At 58.1% G+C, this 14,981-nt stretch overlaps 3 protein-coding genes across 10 annotated transcripts in view; 2 read left to right on the forward strand and 1 right to left on the reverse strand.

Annotated features, from left to right (window-relative positions):
* WDR48 (WD repeat domain 48) overlaps window positions 1-2,276 on the forward strand; it is a 52,936-nt gene extending 50,660 nt beyond the window's left edge. For 2 of the 4 annotated variants that reach the window (XM_064277510.1, XM_010595493.3), the window contains one exon: window positions 357-2,276. In XM_064277510.1, the coding sequence (XP_064133580.1) occupies window positions 357-452 (96 nt within the window). In that variant the 3' untranslated portion in view covers window positions 453-2,276. The remainder of the gene's footprint in view (window positions 1-356) is intronic. The other 2 variants (XR_010319626.1, XM_064277509.1) reach the window with 2 other exon arrangements.
* Window positions 2,277-14,039, reverse strand: GORASP1 (golgi reassembly stacking protein 1). 3 transcript variants are annotated; one of them, XM_010595496.3, is made up of 9 exons: window positions 13,995-14,039; window positions 9,397-9,477; window positions 8,782-8,985; window positions 6,487-6,573; window positions 6,214-6,344; window positions 5,814-5,976; window positions 4,907-5,057; window positions 4,347-4,499; window positions 2,277-4,084 (listed from the first exon to the last, which is right to left on the reverse strand). In XM_010595496.3, exons 1-9 carry the CDS (start codon window positions 14,022-14,024, stop codon window positions 3,831-3,833), a joined length of 1,254 nt encoding a protein of 417 aa, XP_010593798.2. In that variant the 5' UTR covers window positions 14,025-14,039; the 3' UTR covers window positions 2,277-3,830. The 3 variants fall into 3 exon arrangements, with proteins under 3 accessions (XP_010593798.2, XP_064133587.1, XP_064133586.1); XM_064277517.1 differs by lacking the exon at window positions 13,995-14,039 and adding an exon at window positions 13,162-13,255 and having other exon boundaries at window positions 8,896-8,985; XM_064277516.1 differs by lacking the exon at window positions 13,995-14,039 and adding an exon at window positions 13,162-13,255.
* Window positions 13,425-14,981, forward strand: part of TTC21A (tetratricopeptide repeat domain 21A) — a 47,988-nt gene continuing 46,431 nt past the window's right edge. For 2 of the 3 annotated variants that reach the window (XM_064277506.1, XM_064277507.1), the window contains exon 1: window positions 13,425-13,615. In XM_064277506.1, the coding sequence (XP_064133576.1) occupies window positions 13,589-13,615 (27 nt within the window). In that variant the 5' untranslated portion in view covers window positions 13,425-13,588. The remainder of the gene's footprint in view (window positions 13,616-14,981) is intronic. The other variant, XM_064277508.1, reaches the window with a different exon arrangement.

Raw genomic sequence — 14,981 nt, forward strand, 5'->3', positions numbered from 1 at the left:
CTCAGTCCGAGGACAGACAGGTAGGCTCGATGTACAGAGCAGGCCATGCTAGTGAAAGGTTCTGAGTGCAAGTGGGTGGAGAAATGACAGAGCTTTTTTAAGTCAAGATGCACTTGAGGTCTGTCTGTTCTCAGGGGTGGCTGGGAGGTGGCCTGGTGTTTCTGCAGAGCTGTATCAGCTGCGGTTGTTCTTTGTGTCTGATCTCACACCTGGACGCGTGGAAGCTGTCAGCGAGAGCAGGCCGCCGGAATGGGAGGGGAGGGAACAAGCTGGATCACCTGAGAGGCCCTGGGTTAGCAGATACAGGTATTAGATTTGAGAGACTTCAGAAATGTCATTTATTTTCTGCTGCCCAGGTTTTAGATCCAAACATGGACCTCCGGACCGTGAAGCACTTTGTGTGGAAGAGTGGGGGTGACCTCACCCTGCATTACCGGCAGAAGTCAACGTGAAGGGTGCCGGGTGCCTGAGTGAGTGTCCATGTACTGACCTGCCTCCACGCCCAAGAGTCCCCACTGGAGCGAGGCTTCCAACGCCAGTTTGGTATGGACCAGGATTGCCTTTCAGCTGAGATGTAACATACAGACCAGTCTCCATGTATAGATTACACCATCCCCGGGGAGGCAGGATCCAAGCGCAGAGCACCCCCAGGTAGACTTTGTCCCGCGCGATGTACAGAACTGATGACAGGCCAGTGCAGACTGCGTCCTCCTCCTGTGTCAAGGGACTGTGTCTTTGTTAGCACGCAGTAAAGAGCACCGGTCAGGCCATGTGTCACTGTGTTTCAGATGTACTTCAGTCCACATGCTCTAGCTTTTCTAAGGGTACATTCCGTTCATGCAGTAGCTGCGAAGGCTTTTTCCAGGCTTGTCGATAACAAATTGTTGTCACATACACGGACAGTTAAAACTTAATGGTAATCTGCTGCTGCACGATTGGAGAGCCAGCCCGTTTCACAACGGTTAACGTTGGGCTTGTTTTTAGTACCGCACCTCAGACGTGCTCTTGCAGGGAGAGCTGCTGAAATCCCAGGTACTGGACCACAGCACATTGACTGCTGGCCGCAGCACGCCCTCCCGGGCCCTGCGGTGTCGCAGCCACACCATGCCCTGGGCCACCCCAGTCCCAGGGAAGCACAGCTGTTCGTCTCCGGCACTGCGTCCAGCTTGATTTACGGCCGGAGCCAACTGACACCTAGGTTCTTGCTCTGGGTGAGCAGCCTGATGCTGTCAAAACTTAAGACCATGATGAAATTTTCATTTCATTTGGATGCTGCCTAAAACGTATGGTATCACAGCGAAGGGGTGTCACAGTGACCTGATCTGACATTCATACCCTGGAAGTATACACACTTGTTTTTCCAAAGTTTTATATGCAGGTTTTTGTTGTTGTACCTGTGTCCAAGCCGTCTTTTCACTGTTCTAACAATTTAAAGCTTTCATAGTCATTTCAATCTTGTACAGAATATAACTTATTGGGGATAAATACTTTAACTTTTGGCAGAGAAAATCCTTTGGATGCCCCCCAGGTTATTTGTATTTGGGATAGATCAACGGTCCACCCCACAGCCCACGCAGGACGAGCTGTCCTGAGAAGCCAGGAGTACAAGTGCCTTCAGAGGGCGCTCCTCCCCCGCCTGTGTGCTGCCTGTCCCCACGGTGCCGGGCTGGGGAGGGGCTGGGAAGGGGGCAGCGGGTGGACCTGGGCCCAGGCGTTTGATTTAAGACTCTCCGACCCACAGCTGCAGATGCAGGGCTCCCTCGTTGCTGGCTGCCTTCTCGGGACGGGGGCAGGCATTGCCTCCTGCACTCTGGAGAAGCCAGTGAAGACCTGGCCGCCTTCCCTGTGAGATGAAACGGCCTTTCTCCCTTCTGCAGCAAGCGAGCGACCTGGCTTTTTTTTTAAGTCCTTTGTATGGAGTTCTTGGATACAGCAGTGTACTTTTGGTGCACCTTTTTTTAGCAATTATAACAATAGTTAAGAATTAATGGCAGGAAAAAGAAAAAACCCCGTAAATATTGTAACTCATTTGCCAGCCCCGTTTGCACGAGGGGGGCTTGAGGTGGAGAGTTCTGCCGGGTACCTGCCGGCTGGGCCAAACCTCAGGGGCATCCACACCCCTCGTGTCCTCGGCCTCACCCCCAGCATGGTTGTGGTTTTCTCCTTCTTCCAATCAAACTAGTTATCACTTTACAGAAAATGTGACAGTCTGCAATGCCAAAAGGGTAAAAATATGTATTTCACAGTTGTACAGAATAAAGGCTTTAGTTAAAATATTTCATTGTACATATTTATTTTTTCACTTGTCATTTTCCTTCACTGCAGATTACAAAGGAACCCTCTCGTTTTGCATTCACCCTGGAAATAATGTGTGCTGATACCCACTTTACCTCCTCCTTTGTGTTGGGGTCGGGGAGTGAAAGAGGGAAGCAGCAGCACCCTTAGGTGACGGTGACTGGGGAGACTACCGGGCGACAGAGTGGAGGGAATCTGGCCCAGGACAGTCCTGTGGTGGTTCTGCTCTGCTTCCTGGATTCCTGCACAGACCCTGAGCCCCCAGACTCCAGCACTGGCCTTGGACACAGTGTCTCACGGTTCTGCAGGCTTATCAACTGCTCTGGTAGGCTTGACATGGTGCTTAAAACTCAAGGCGTTCACTAATTTGGGGCCCTTCCTCCAGATACTAGTCTCTGCTCACCAGCGTGCCTTGCAGAGCAGACAGTCCCCATCCTGCGAACCTGACAGAGCTCTGGGTTCCTGGAAGTATGGACAATTACGCATCCAGGTGTGAGTGCGTAGAGGCTATGCAAGGCCACTGAGAATGAGCAGTGTATGTGGGAAGGTGGGGGCCCTGGCCAGAGAGGTGAGGACCTCAGACAGTGAGGGGCCGTCCCTGGGCAGAGCCCCCTTCCTCCTGCAGGGGGGGACAGAACAGAACCAGCCTAGCCTTGCAAGGCCTACAGAGGCACCTGGGGACAGGGCAGGGGAAGCGGCCTCCCCGACACGATGGGAAAGAACAGGAGGCCTACAGCCACTCCTGTGCTTGTCCAGGCCCCTAGATGCCCTGTAGGGTGAGGAGACCCAGGCAGGTGGAAGGGGAAGAACACAGCTGTATCCGTCTCTGGGGCGGGGCTGGCTGATTGGTGGTTTAGGAGACCGAGGCTGGGAGCTGACAGTCGCCATGCAGGGCACAGATGTGTGGTGGGCAGGCCTGGCGAAGAGGAACCTCAGGTGGCTCTCTGCTCAAGAGCCAGGACTTCCAGCCGCACCCCTACCCCACCCCCAGGACACGTCCTCCCCTGTGACTGGCACACGCTGGCCAGCCTGAGCTGGTGGTGACAGCGTGGCCGGGCTGAGGACACATGGGGAAGTGCATGGTGCAGTCAGTGGCTGGGGCTGGGGGTTCCTTCCACCAGCCAGGACAACGCTCCATACAGACCCCCTGTCCCACCACCTCCTGGGCAGCCACAGTGGCCTTGGAGGTCCGGAGCCGAATGCCCTCCCCCAGGGCGGCCTGTCTCAACCCACCCAGGCTCCGTGCCCACCCAAGCAGCAAAGGATCTTCCTCTCCTACGCTGACTCCTGCACGTGTTTCATCTGGGATGCTGCTCCCAGCCCTCTCCCACACCAGGGGACTTGTTTGGGCACCTTCAAACAAGTGCCGGAGTCCCCAAAGCCAGGACCACCAGACAGAACAAACACGGGGGGTCATGTGGAGATCAGGGGCAGGTTCTGAGTGGACACGAGCCCCCGCCCCCAGCAGCAGGAACCTGCATGTCACATGTCTGGGCTCCAGGGATGCCATCAGGGGCCTGTTCCTGCTCAGGGTCTTATTCTGGGGCAGAGATCTGGGCCTGGCCAGCTGCCCCCTCAGTCTCCATCCTGAAATTGGGATTGTCACTGCTTGCCGGCTCCTCCTCAGCCTGAGCTTCAAGCAGTTCAGCAGACAATCCGTCTTCTGGTGAAGCTGCAGAGGTGAGGCTATCGGGAAGGCTCAGCTGAGGCAGATGGTCCAGCTGGGTCTGGGCGCCTGGGCCATCCAGGAAGGAGTCCTCAAACTCAGACCCGGACCAGGTGGCCTCACCTGAAACAGAGGCTAGGGCTGAACACCACACCATCCCACCCTACCTGGGCTGCACGTGAAACAGGAGGCTGGGGCTGAAACATGGCCCCACCCTGCCCCCCACCAGAGGCTTTGATGGCAGATTGGGGGTCTAGTGCACAAACATACTGTCCAGCTGTATCCAGCCCAAAAGCCAACCTCTCACCCAAGTGAGAATCCAAGGCAGCCTTCCAGGCAACCCGGGATCCCTCCCACAGGGCTCCAGAAGGTGCCAGCCACTCACCGCCCCGCTCCTGAGACCCACTGCTGGAGCAGATGTCCTCGGGCCCCGAGGCTGAGGCAGCTATGGAGGTCAGCCCTGTGGGGGAGGGTCGGCTGGGCCAGAGGCTGGCACTGCTGCTCTCCAAGAGGGAGATGCCCGACACGTCCAGGAAGCCTGTGAAAGGGCATAGCACCAAGCCCTGACTGCTGGCCGACCCAGGCCCACCTGCCCTATTGCTGGGTAAGACTAATCCCCTTAGGTGGTGACACCCCTGCAGCCCCTGGGAAGTCCCCGCTGCCTGTGTCTAGAGGAAGGGGCCTGGGGCTGGGCATCACAGAGTGGTACAGCGCAGTGGGCCCAGACTCTGCTCTGTCCCCAACCCGCTGTGTGACCCAAGTGGGCTGCCCATCTTCTCTAGACTGTGGACCCCACTGTATGCAGGATGGCACAGTCTGCAAGGATCTCAGCTGTATGAGAAACGGGTCAGTGGGTCCTGAGGAAGGTTCTGGCACTGCTGCCCAAGTCCAGCTTGAGCCTGGGTCCATGTCAGCACCAGGGCTCCTCCAGGGCCTACCCAGTACCTGGGTCCATGACTCGCTGCAGCGGAGGGGGAGGCTGCAGCGGAGTCTCCATGGAACGCAGAGGTCCCTTGAGGTCTGGAGTACCCTGGGGGGGACTCACAGGTGTGGGGAGCTGGGCCTCCAGGGAGGAACCAGGTGCCTGCAGCAGGGCCTAATGGAGCCAGGAAAGAAGAGGGAGCACGGAGGGGCCGTCAGGACAGTGCCCAAAGGCAGGGCCAGGGGGGTATGCAGCCCCCCACCAGCCGCCCTTGCCCCATAAACACAGCTCTACCTGCAGAGAGAAAACGGCCTTGGTGACCTGCCCCTCTTCAGGTAAGTGCAGCAAGCCACAGCATCCTATCTTCCCACTCCTGAGAAGCCCCAGGTGCCCACCTGGCCCCCATCACTGACCCAGGACCCAGCCATGCCCGGAGGGCAATCCTTACATGCACCTGGCTCAGCCCCGAGGCCCCAGCCTGGTGCCCAAAAGTGCTCTCAGGGGACCTGTGCAACAGCCGTGAAGGTAGGGCTGGTGCTCCCCTGCAGTCCTGGCCACCCCCGGCCTGGCTGGGCCCAGCTTTACCAGACTCCCAATGAGGCAGAAAACAAGGCTCTGCCCATCCCTGGACCTCAGCTTCCTACTCATAAACCAGGACGACAGCTAGCACCTTGCCTTCACCCTCACCCACAGACCCAACGGGCGGGAGAGCCAAACGTGAGTTTCGTGATCCCAGGCACGGCCACCTTTTCCCATGGGGTCCTAGAAGCAGACACAGCCTCATAAGGCCCTACAGACCAGCCCTGCTAAGGGCTGCCTGGAGGCTCTCCAGGAGTAGCTTTAAGAGTCTCCTCTCGTCCAGGCTGGCAGGCCCCTCTGCCAACACCACACTCCCTCCTCCCTCCCAGCTGGCAGACACTTGGCACGTACCTCCATGTAGTCACTCCGGCTGGAGTTCCTCTCCAGACCAGGAGGGCCAGGAGGGTCCTGGGGGATGGGTCTAGGTGGCAGGGAACCAGGTGGCTTCCTGTGGTGGCTGGGGGACTTGGTTGGGATCCGGTGCAGATATCCGTAGCCGATCCCACACCCCAGGCTGCAGAAGACCAGAACCACCCAATCCGGTGGTCATCCCAAGCCTTCCCCACCCTGCCACCTCCATCCAGTATCAGCAGTGTGGGGCTGGAAATGGTGCCTCCTGGACCAATGGCCAGCCTCAAGTCCCAGGACCCAGGGCCCAGCACTCCACCTCCGCCATGGGGCTCTGGGGGCCCATGCCCAGTGGTTAGTTCCCACCCACTCAGCCCTGCAGCCCTCCAACCCCAGGAAGTACCTGCCCTCTCCACCCCAGGCTGCGTTGGGAGTTACAGTCACCTCCCGGCAGAAGTCCAACTCTGAGTTATAAACCATCAGCTTCAAGGGCTTCCCCTCATGGGACTCGACCAGCGTAAAGAAGTCCTCTGACTATGAGAAACACAGAACCTGAGCCCTGCTGTCAGCACTAGGGCTGGAAGCCTCAACAAATGAGACCACGTTTCCCATGGACAGCATTCGATCCTCCACAACCCGTCCAGAGGGCTGGAGTGGGCATGCCGGGGCTCCTCACCTCCTGAAGGATCTGGTCGGATCCAACCACGTAGTCCGTGTAGGGGCGCAGGCCAGCAAGGGCGGCAGGTGAAGACGGCTCCACGTCCTGGGGAGAATTACGAGCTATCGGCCTAGCCGCTGGGGAGGGGGTGCCTCTCCAGGCAGTGAGGAGGACACTAGTCTTCCGTCCTCAGGCCGGGGACTCATGCCAGACCTCACCACCCTATCCCTCAACTCCCCTGCTTCCCCAGGCCCACACCCGCCTGCAGAGGGCAGCGCCTGGCCTGTTCAGAGCACTGGGCTGTAGGTTTGGACTCCCTGGGTTCAAGTCCCAGCTCCACAAATTGCTAGCTGTGTGGCTGTGGGCACACTCCTTAACCTCTCTTAGCTTCAGCTTCCCCATAATTAAAACCGGGTTAGGCTTGTGAAGAGTGAGCTCAGCTCAAGCAGATACATGAGACTATGTGGGCAGCTACTGTCCAAAGGCGAGATGAAAAGGCAGAAAGGGACGGGAGCTGGCTGAATGGACACAGGAAATACAGGGTGGAGAGGAGGAGCGTGCTGTCACCTTATAGGGAAAGCAACTAGGGTCACATAACAATGTATAAATTTTTGTATGAAAAACTAACTTGAACCGTAAACTTTCACTTAAACCACAGTAAAAAAGATAAACTTTTTAAAAAAGTGAGCTAGGTAGCACCGACTGAGAGGGCTGCTAATGTGATGAAAGAAATAAATAAAGGTAAGTGCCCAGGTGCACTCCTGTTCCTGCTGCAGGCACGTGGCTGAAAGACCCCAGGAAGGGGCAGGAGCGGAGTGGGGTTTGCAGAACTGGATGCAAGCACCCCCCTTCCCTTAGAAAGAGCCTTCGGAAAACCCTAGCTCTCCCAAACTCCAGTCTCCCTGGGAAACGTGCAGGAATTCGCATCATCACCCCATTTCTCTCACGGGCAAACTGAGGCAGGTCGAAAAGGAGGAACTTGGCCAGGCTCCCCAGGAAGTCAGTGAGCAATAGAGGAGGCCAGAAAACAAGTCATCCTATTTCCAGCTCCGAGCGCTCTCCTTCCACCAAGGGTTAAGACTGAGCATTCAAGCTCTTGTGCTCCATCTACGAGCATACGTGTCATGAGGGCACGTGTGTCTGTGAACATGCACTAAGCAACATGTGGCAACGCTGTAACCGAGGCCACTGAGGTATCATGACCTAACAGGCGGTACAGAAAACTCCACATATACATATACATACATGTATATGATGTCAGTGTGTGCCAAGTCCCCTCCGACTCACAGCAGCCCTATGAGAGTAGAACTGCGCTGTAGGGTTTCCTGGGCTGTAATCCTTTTAGGAGCTCACTGCCAAGTCGTCTTCCTCAGAACAGCTTGTGGGTTCAAACTGCCATGCTTTGCCTAGCAGCTGAGTGTTTAATCATTACATCACCAGGGCGCTCGCTCTATACACACACGCACGTATGTATTATATACGTACACACACATGCATTACGTATGTGAACACGTGTATACACTATACACACGTATGTATTACACACACATACATGTATTTTATATATACTTCATACACACATATATTACATACATGTATGCATTACATACGTACATATATATTATACACACGTGTCCACCATACACACATATATGTACGTATCATACACCCAAAAAACAAAAAACCAAACCCAGTGCCGTCGAGTCGATTCCAACTCACAGCGACCCTACAGGACAGAGTAGAACTGCCCCACAGAGTTTCCAAGTAGCATCTGGTGGATTCAAACTGCCGAACCTTTGGTTAGCAGCCGCAGCACTTAACCACTACACCATCAGGGTTTCCATTATAATATAAACACATACACGTTACAAACATGTATTATACCTATACACATGTATGTATGTATTATATACACACATTTATATTTTATACACACATGTATTACACACACAGACACGTATACATCACATATACAGACAGAGACTAATAAGAGCGGCAGCATTCTGGGAAGCCTGTGTGGGGGGCACAGTACAACTACCATTCCAGTAATGGTATCCCCACCTTTCTAACTAAGAAACCAAGATGTAAAGCGGGTAAGGGACGTGACCAGTCACAGGACTCACGAGGGCAGGGCGCACGGCTCAGGCAGTGATGATGTACCTTTCTGGACGTGAGCTGAGAGCCCACCCCACCCTCACGGGGTCCTCACTACACACAGCTGATGGCTGTTGGCCCCCCAGGCGCTGTCCCCTCCCACACCTGCCAATACAGTCCTGGCCACAGCGGTTGGGGGCTCTCAGGCAGCCCACTCACCAGCACATGCCACACCTGCTCGCTGGCCCTGTGGAAGCTGCAGAAGCGCACGCTGGCACCCAGCAGGCCCTGGCCGCCCCACATGTTGCTGGGCACCACCTCGACCTCCCGCACCTTCATGGTCTTCATGCTGAACACCTCGAGCTTCACGGGCTTCTCCACGTTAGCCTTCAACAGCGCCTTCAGCGTGTCATTCTCCTTGTTCTGTGGGGGCAGCGGGGCTGACTCGAGGCCCCCCACACCCGCAAGGTCCCTCAGGCAGGTCTGGTGTGGAGTGGGCCCAGATCCACAGGCGGGGCCTGGGCCTGAAGCCAACCCAATGCCCAACACCGCCGAGCACTACCAAACCCTCCTCCCTCAGTACCCCCAGAAAACAAGGCAAAAAGTCTTCTGGGTCCAGAGGATCCCAGCACTGCCCCGCTCTGAGCTGCCCTTGGCCAGAGCCCTGCACCCCTCATACCCCAGGAGGCAGACCCCATAGGCCTTGTGGCCCCGCCCAAGAGTCCAGCCCTGGAAGAGGAGAGAGGCTGGGCCGCCTGTGGAAGAAGAGGGAGGCAGGAGCAGGGTGGGGCCTGTGCGGACAGAGGGACACAAGCCAAGTGGGGTGGCGCTCACCAGCCTCGAGTGCCCGATGGTGATGATGAAGTCAAAGTAGGGCTCCAGGCCCGCCTGCTGCGCCGGGGAGTTCTCCTGCACCTGTCATGGCAGAGACCATCACCACGCCAACCCCTGACACTCCACAAAGCCCCCGCCCCACCCCCCATTTCAGAAACCATCACTGCCACCCCTGTCTCAGTGAGGACATGTGCCTGGCCTGACCCCTCCTGGGGAGGCCACGTCAGACAACGCCCAGTAGCAGGCACTGTGGTGGTTCACCCCAGCCCCTCGCTGCCTTCCTGGGCACCAGTCTTCCTCTTAGGAAATGGCCCTTTCCTGCATACGATCCACAGATCCTTCCAGAGATGCCTCACAGGAAACCCAGGGCAGCCCCAGAGCTCCCAGGAGGCAGCAGGCCTGTGGGGAGGCGGCCGCCAGAGGGCTGGGCTGGGCCGGCAGAAAGCCAGGAAGGTTCAGGTGTGGACAGAGAGGGAGGGCCCAGACACGTGGCGGATGGAACAACCAGGATGCAAGCAGGACCAGGAGAGGCAGCCTGTGGCCAGACCTTGGAGGGCCTCAGACCCTGGGGTGACAGGCCAAGGAGAGCCAACCCCATGAGCAGGGATGAGCTTGGGCCATGGCGCCTGGTGAGCAGTGCCAAATCCCTGAGGCCTGGGTCGGGGCTGGGGGAGTCACCCCCCAGCCTCACAGCCTAGCCTCCACCCCACCTGTCATCTCCGCCAGGTGGCACTCCCTGCCCTGAACTCCCCAGCTCACTGCCATCTCCAAGATTTCCAGGCTGTTCCAGAAATCCATCTCAAAGGCTTACTGACAGAGCTCCTCTGAAACAATGACGCCTTTATCCCAAGGTCCCGGACCTGAAGGTGGGCCCCACGCCTCAGGCCTTTGGCTGTGGGCTCCTGTAGATCAGGCACCAGCCGGGACCTGGCCCAGGGACACAGGGCTCGGGCGGCCACTGGGTGCAAGTTCTGCCCTCCTGTGACCTCAGCTTCCTGATGCTTCCCTGTGGGACAAGCCCTGTGGCTTCTGCCACCCACAGCCCCTCCAGTCTTGGGGCCCCCAAACCAACAGGGGCGGGGCTTCTGAGAAGAGACCTGCTGAGCCTGAAGGAGAAGCACAGAGCCTCCAGGTCAAGGCCATTTGCCCTGGAATGAGGACTCCCTCCTGGAGCACCACCAGATGAGCACCCCCTGCCCCCTGCATGCACCTCCAGAAACTTCCAACGAGCCCAGCAACCAGCTCCAGGAAGAGTTGGCCAGGTCCCCAAGGCAGGCCCCCAGCCCTGCCCCCTATCCCGCCAGGGAGAAGTGGGGGGTAGAGTCTTTTGTAAACCATAGGACAGTTCATCACGGCTAGCTTGGGCGTGTTTGCAGAGGAGTGTACTTCTGCCCGCTCAGGGCCACCTCCATGCCACCCAATTCCCTCTGGTGAGGCCCCTGCCCCTGAGATGGGTGCTCCCGGCTGCCTGCCCTCTACACTCCCCGGCACTGTGTCAGCTGCCCTCTCACTAATGAGGTCCAGAGGCTCCAACCTCCGCTCCCCAGGCCTGACCCTCTCCGCACCTCTACCCCCACTTCCTGCGGCCAGTCCTCTGCCCAGCCGTCCTCCACTTCCCACCCTGAGCCTTGTCATCACCCACAAGGCTCCACAGTTGAAACTGTGTGTGCCCCTTCCATCCTATCCTTACGCCCACAACTACCACCGCCCTGCAGTCCTTCTCTGTCTCTCTGTCTCTGTCTCTGCGTCTCTCTCTTTCTCTCTCAGGGCCCTCCATCACACCCAGCCCTGCAGCCCCAGAACGCATGTTGCTTTCAAGACACTCCTGCCTGTTTCCCCCAGCAGGGCATGTATACAATTAACAACAAGGACAGCAGCTAACAGCGAGAGAGGGCTGGTTGGTGCCAAGGGACGATGCCACCTGCCTTCCCTATCATTTAACTCTTTTAACAGCTCCAGTTGAAGATGTGGAACGATAATCTGATTTCAGTATTTCAGTAATCTGACCCCAGGAAATTCAGCCCAGAGCCCAGTTCCTGACCACTGCCCTACACGGCTGCTTCCTTGTGAGTCCTCCACTATTCTGAACTCTCAGGGCAGGGGGTTCTCCAGTGTACTCAGCGCACTGTGGGAACACCAATATTTACAGAAAGAAGGGCACCTCTTCAATTTTTTAAAAACGTCAGTAGGTCATGTCACTCCTCCGCGTAAAACGTCCAACTTCTGGAATAAAACCCTAAGTCCTCAGGACAACACGCAAAGTCCTACACCATCTGGCCTCTTCCTTCACAGCTCTCCTCCTCACATGGCCACACCAGCCTCACCTCTGTGCTTGTCTTCACACACACCAAGTGCTACGCCAGTGCAGGGCCTCTGCCATCGCTGCTCCCACTGGCAGGGACATTCTTCCCCCAAATATCTGTATGGTCCACGCCTTACTTCCTTCCCAGCTATCTGTTCAAACACTACTTGACCACAGGCCTTTTCTGACCACCTACCCAACTCAGCACACACGCATCCCTGTTCATCCCCTGCGTCATCTTCCTTCGTAGCAGTTACCACCGTGAAAAGGTCAGCAGTTCAAATCCACCAGCTGCTCCTCGGAAACCCCCTGGGGCAGTTCTACTCTACCCAGTGAGGTCTCTAGGAGCTGGAATCGACTTGACAGCACACAACCACCACCACCATATACTTAAGTTCCTTCTGTCCCTGCCTACGTCCAAATGCAAGCTCCACGAGAATAAAACACCAAAAACCAAACCCACTACGGTTATAACGATTCTCTAAGACAGAGTAGAACCGCTCTATATGATTTCCAAGGACTGGCTGGTGGATTCGAACTGCCGATCCCGTGGTTAGTTGCCTAAGCTCTTCATCACTGTACCACCAGGGAACAGGGTGCCTAGAAAGCTGCTGCCATGCAGTCTGTGCTCAAAAATCCTTGTTTTAATGAGTGACAGCCTGGAATCCCTCTCTGTGCCTGCCCCAGGCCCCTCCTGTCTTCGCTCCCACCACCATCCCACCCTCAGCCCCTTGGCCCTCCATCCAGCCTGTAGGAAAGTCTCCTGGACCGAGATCTCCACTGCCCACCCTTCCTCCTCAGTGCTGTACCCTGACGTCCACAAGAAAGCCCACCACCCCGCACAAATCCAGCAACCCCGGGTCGTCAAGACGAGCCCACCTGCCCTTGAGAAGCCCCTTCTCCAGCCCTCCCACCTGGACCTGACAGCACAGCCTCTCCCCGCCGACAGCCGGGCCCGCACTGACGGTCCTGCCCGCAGCGGCCCCGCGCCCACGGCTCTTCACGAGGAAAGCGGTGCTTCCGCGGGGACCCTCCTGCCCCTCTCACCTGTCCCAGCCCCACCTCCCGGCAGGTGCGGCGTCACCCCAAACCTCCCTCCGTCCGCAGGCCCCCGTCCTCGCCTTCACCCGGGCTCCAGGGACCCGCCCGTCCCCGCCTCCCCGGGGCGCCCGCGGCGGAGCTGGGGTTCGCCCGGGCACCCCGACCTGCCGGGCCGCAGGACCCGCCGGCCGCCCCAGCCCCGCACGGTGCACGCAGGCCTCCACCGAGCACCCTCGGCCGGGGAACGCTCGCGCCTCCTGCACAGCGGGCGCTCGGGCGGTTCCTCCGGGCCGCGGAGCACCCACCCCGTGCAGGCCCAGGCCTCCGGGCCGCGGAGCACCCACCCCCTGCCGGGCCGCGGAGCACCCACCCCCTGCCGGGCCGCGGAGCACCCACCCCCTGCCCGGCCGCGGAGCACCCACCCCGTGCAGGTGGAAGCCCTCGGTGCCGCCCGCCGGCCGCTCGGCGCTGACGCCCAGGCCCATGGCCGCCGCCCGGCTCCCGCGCCCGCGTGCAGGAGGGTTCGGGCTCCGCAGGCCGGGCCGGTGCTGCCGACGCCCTCTCTCGGGGCTCGATTACCAGCGCCTGGTCACGTGCGCCGACGCGCTCTCTCGGGGCTCGATTACCAGGGCCTGGCCACGTGGGCGACGCTCTCTCTGAGTTGATTACGACGTCCGGTCACGTGGGGCGCGTGCCTCTGACGCCACCTCTTAGCAACCGGCCTGAGCTCCGTTTCCAAGGACGCGCACGCCCCCAGCTTCCGTCCTGGAGAGGCGTGCCCAGGACCCGGACTCGGGCGCCCGGCCCCGCGCGGCCCCGCCAGCGCCTCGGAGCCGCCTTCGGCCGGAGATGAGCGGCGACGACTCCTTCCTTGTGGTGCGTGGGCCCGTCGCTGCAGGCCGCCCCCTCCGGGACGCCCCGCCCGGCCCGCGCCCCCGCGCCCTGAGCCTCGCTCCCCTGCCGCCTCCGTGGCCGCTCGTGCTGCCCGCTCCGCCCGCCCTTCTCTGTCCCCGGCCGCTACGGGCGGTCCTGGCCTCTCCCTGGCGAGTGCATCCTCTCGGGTGCCCTCCATGCACCCTGGGCCCCAGATCGCTCACCTGTCCTCCCTCCTGAGCTCCCCCAAGCCAGCGCGTCCAGAGCCCGTCTCCATTGTCTCGCCACCGTCCCGGCGTCCGCCTCTTGTGCGTCCGCGCCTCGGTAGATGGCAGCGCCGTTTGACCCCCCAGGCTTATCTCCTACCTCTTCCCTTACCCACCTCGCAGCCCTGTCCATCAGCAAGAAGCATCAGCTCCTGAATGTCTCGTGGGAAACCCTGGAGGCGTAGTGGTTAAGTGCTAGGGCTGTTAACTGAAAGGTCTGCAGTTCGAATCCACCAGGCGCTCCTTGGAAACTCTGTGGGGCAGTTCAGCTCTGTCCTGTAGGATCGCTATGAGTCGGAATCCTCTCCACAGCAGTGGGCTTGGTTGGTTGGTTGGTTGGTTTTTTGCTTTAAATGTCTGGTGAGTTATCTGGTTTTTTCTGACTCCTAACCCAGCACCACTACCATTTCAGCTCTAGGCACCTGCAACAGCCTCCCTCCCAACTGGTTTCTCTGCTTCAGCTCTGTTCACCAGCAGTAAACACACACGCACACACAAGACAGCAGACTTGTTTTTTTTAAAAACACACATCTGATCCCATATCTTCCCTGCTTAAAGCCATTCTAAATCCTTCTATCACCGTATCTGAACTCTTTCATACGGCCTACGAGGTTGTTAACAGTCCGACCACATCTATCCCCAACCTCAGCACCTACAGACCTTGGAGGAAGTGAGACTTAGCTCTGAAATCTCAGTCCCACCAGCGTATGACCTTTGTCAAGCCATAGTCTCCACGGGCCTCAGCTTCCTTGTCTGTAAAAGTCCTTGATATGGTTCCCAGCAGGTGGTAAGCACACAGTCACTCGTAACCATAACTGTTGATACGAGTTTTTTTGTTATCCGTCTTCTCTCTTTTCCCATATTCCCTTTCTCTTAGGCAAAGCCTGAGATGAATTCCACGTCACATTTCAAGCTGGATTTGCTGATGATTCTAAAACAAACACCTCGCAGCTGCTGCTTAGGGAAATAGCACGGAGCCACCCCCAGAGCCGCTGCGGGTTCTCAGGGAAACTGCACAGAGCCACCCCCAGAGCCGCTGCAGGTTCTCAGGGAAACTGCACAGAGCCACCCCCAGAGCCGCTGCAGGTTCTCAGGGGAGCTGC

This window comes from Loxodonta africana, chromosome 27, assembly GCF_030014295.1.
Source record: "Loxodonta africana isolate mLoxAfr1 chromosome 27, mLoxAfr1.hap2, whole genome shotgun sequence".
Lineage (NCBI taxonomy): Eukaryota > Metazoa > Chordata > Mammalia > Proboscidea > Elephantidae > Loxodonta > Loxodonta africana.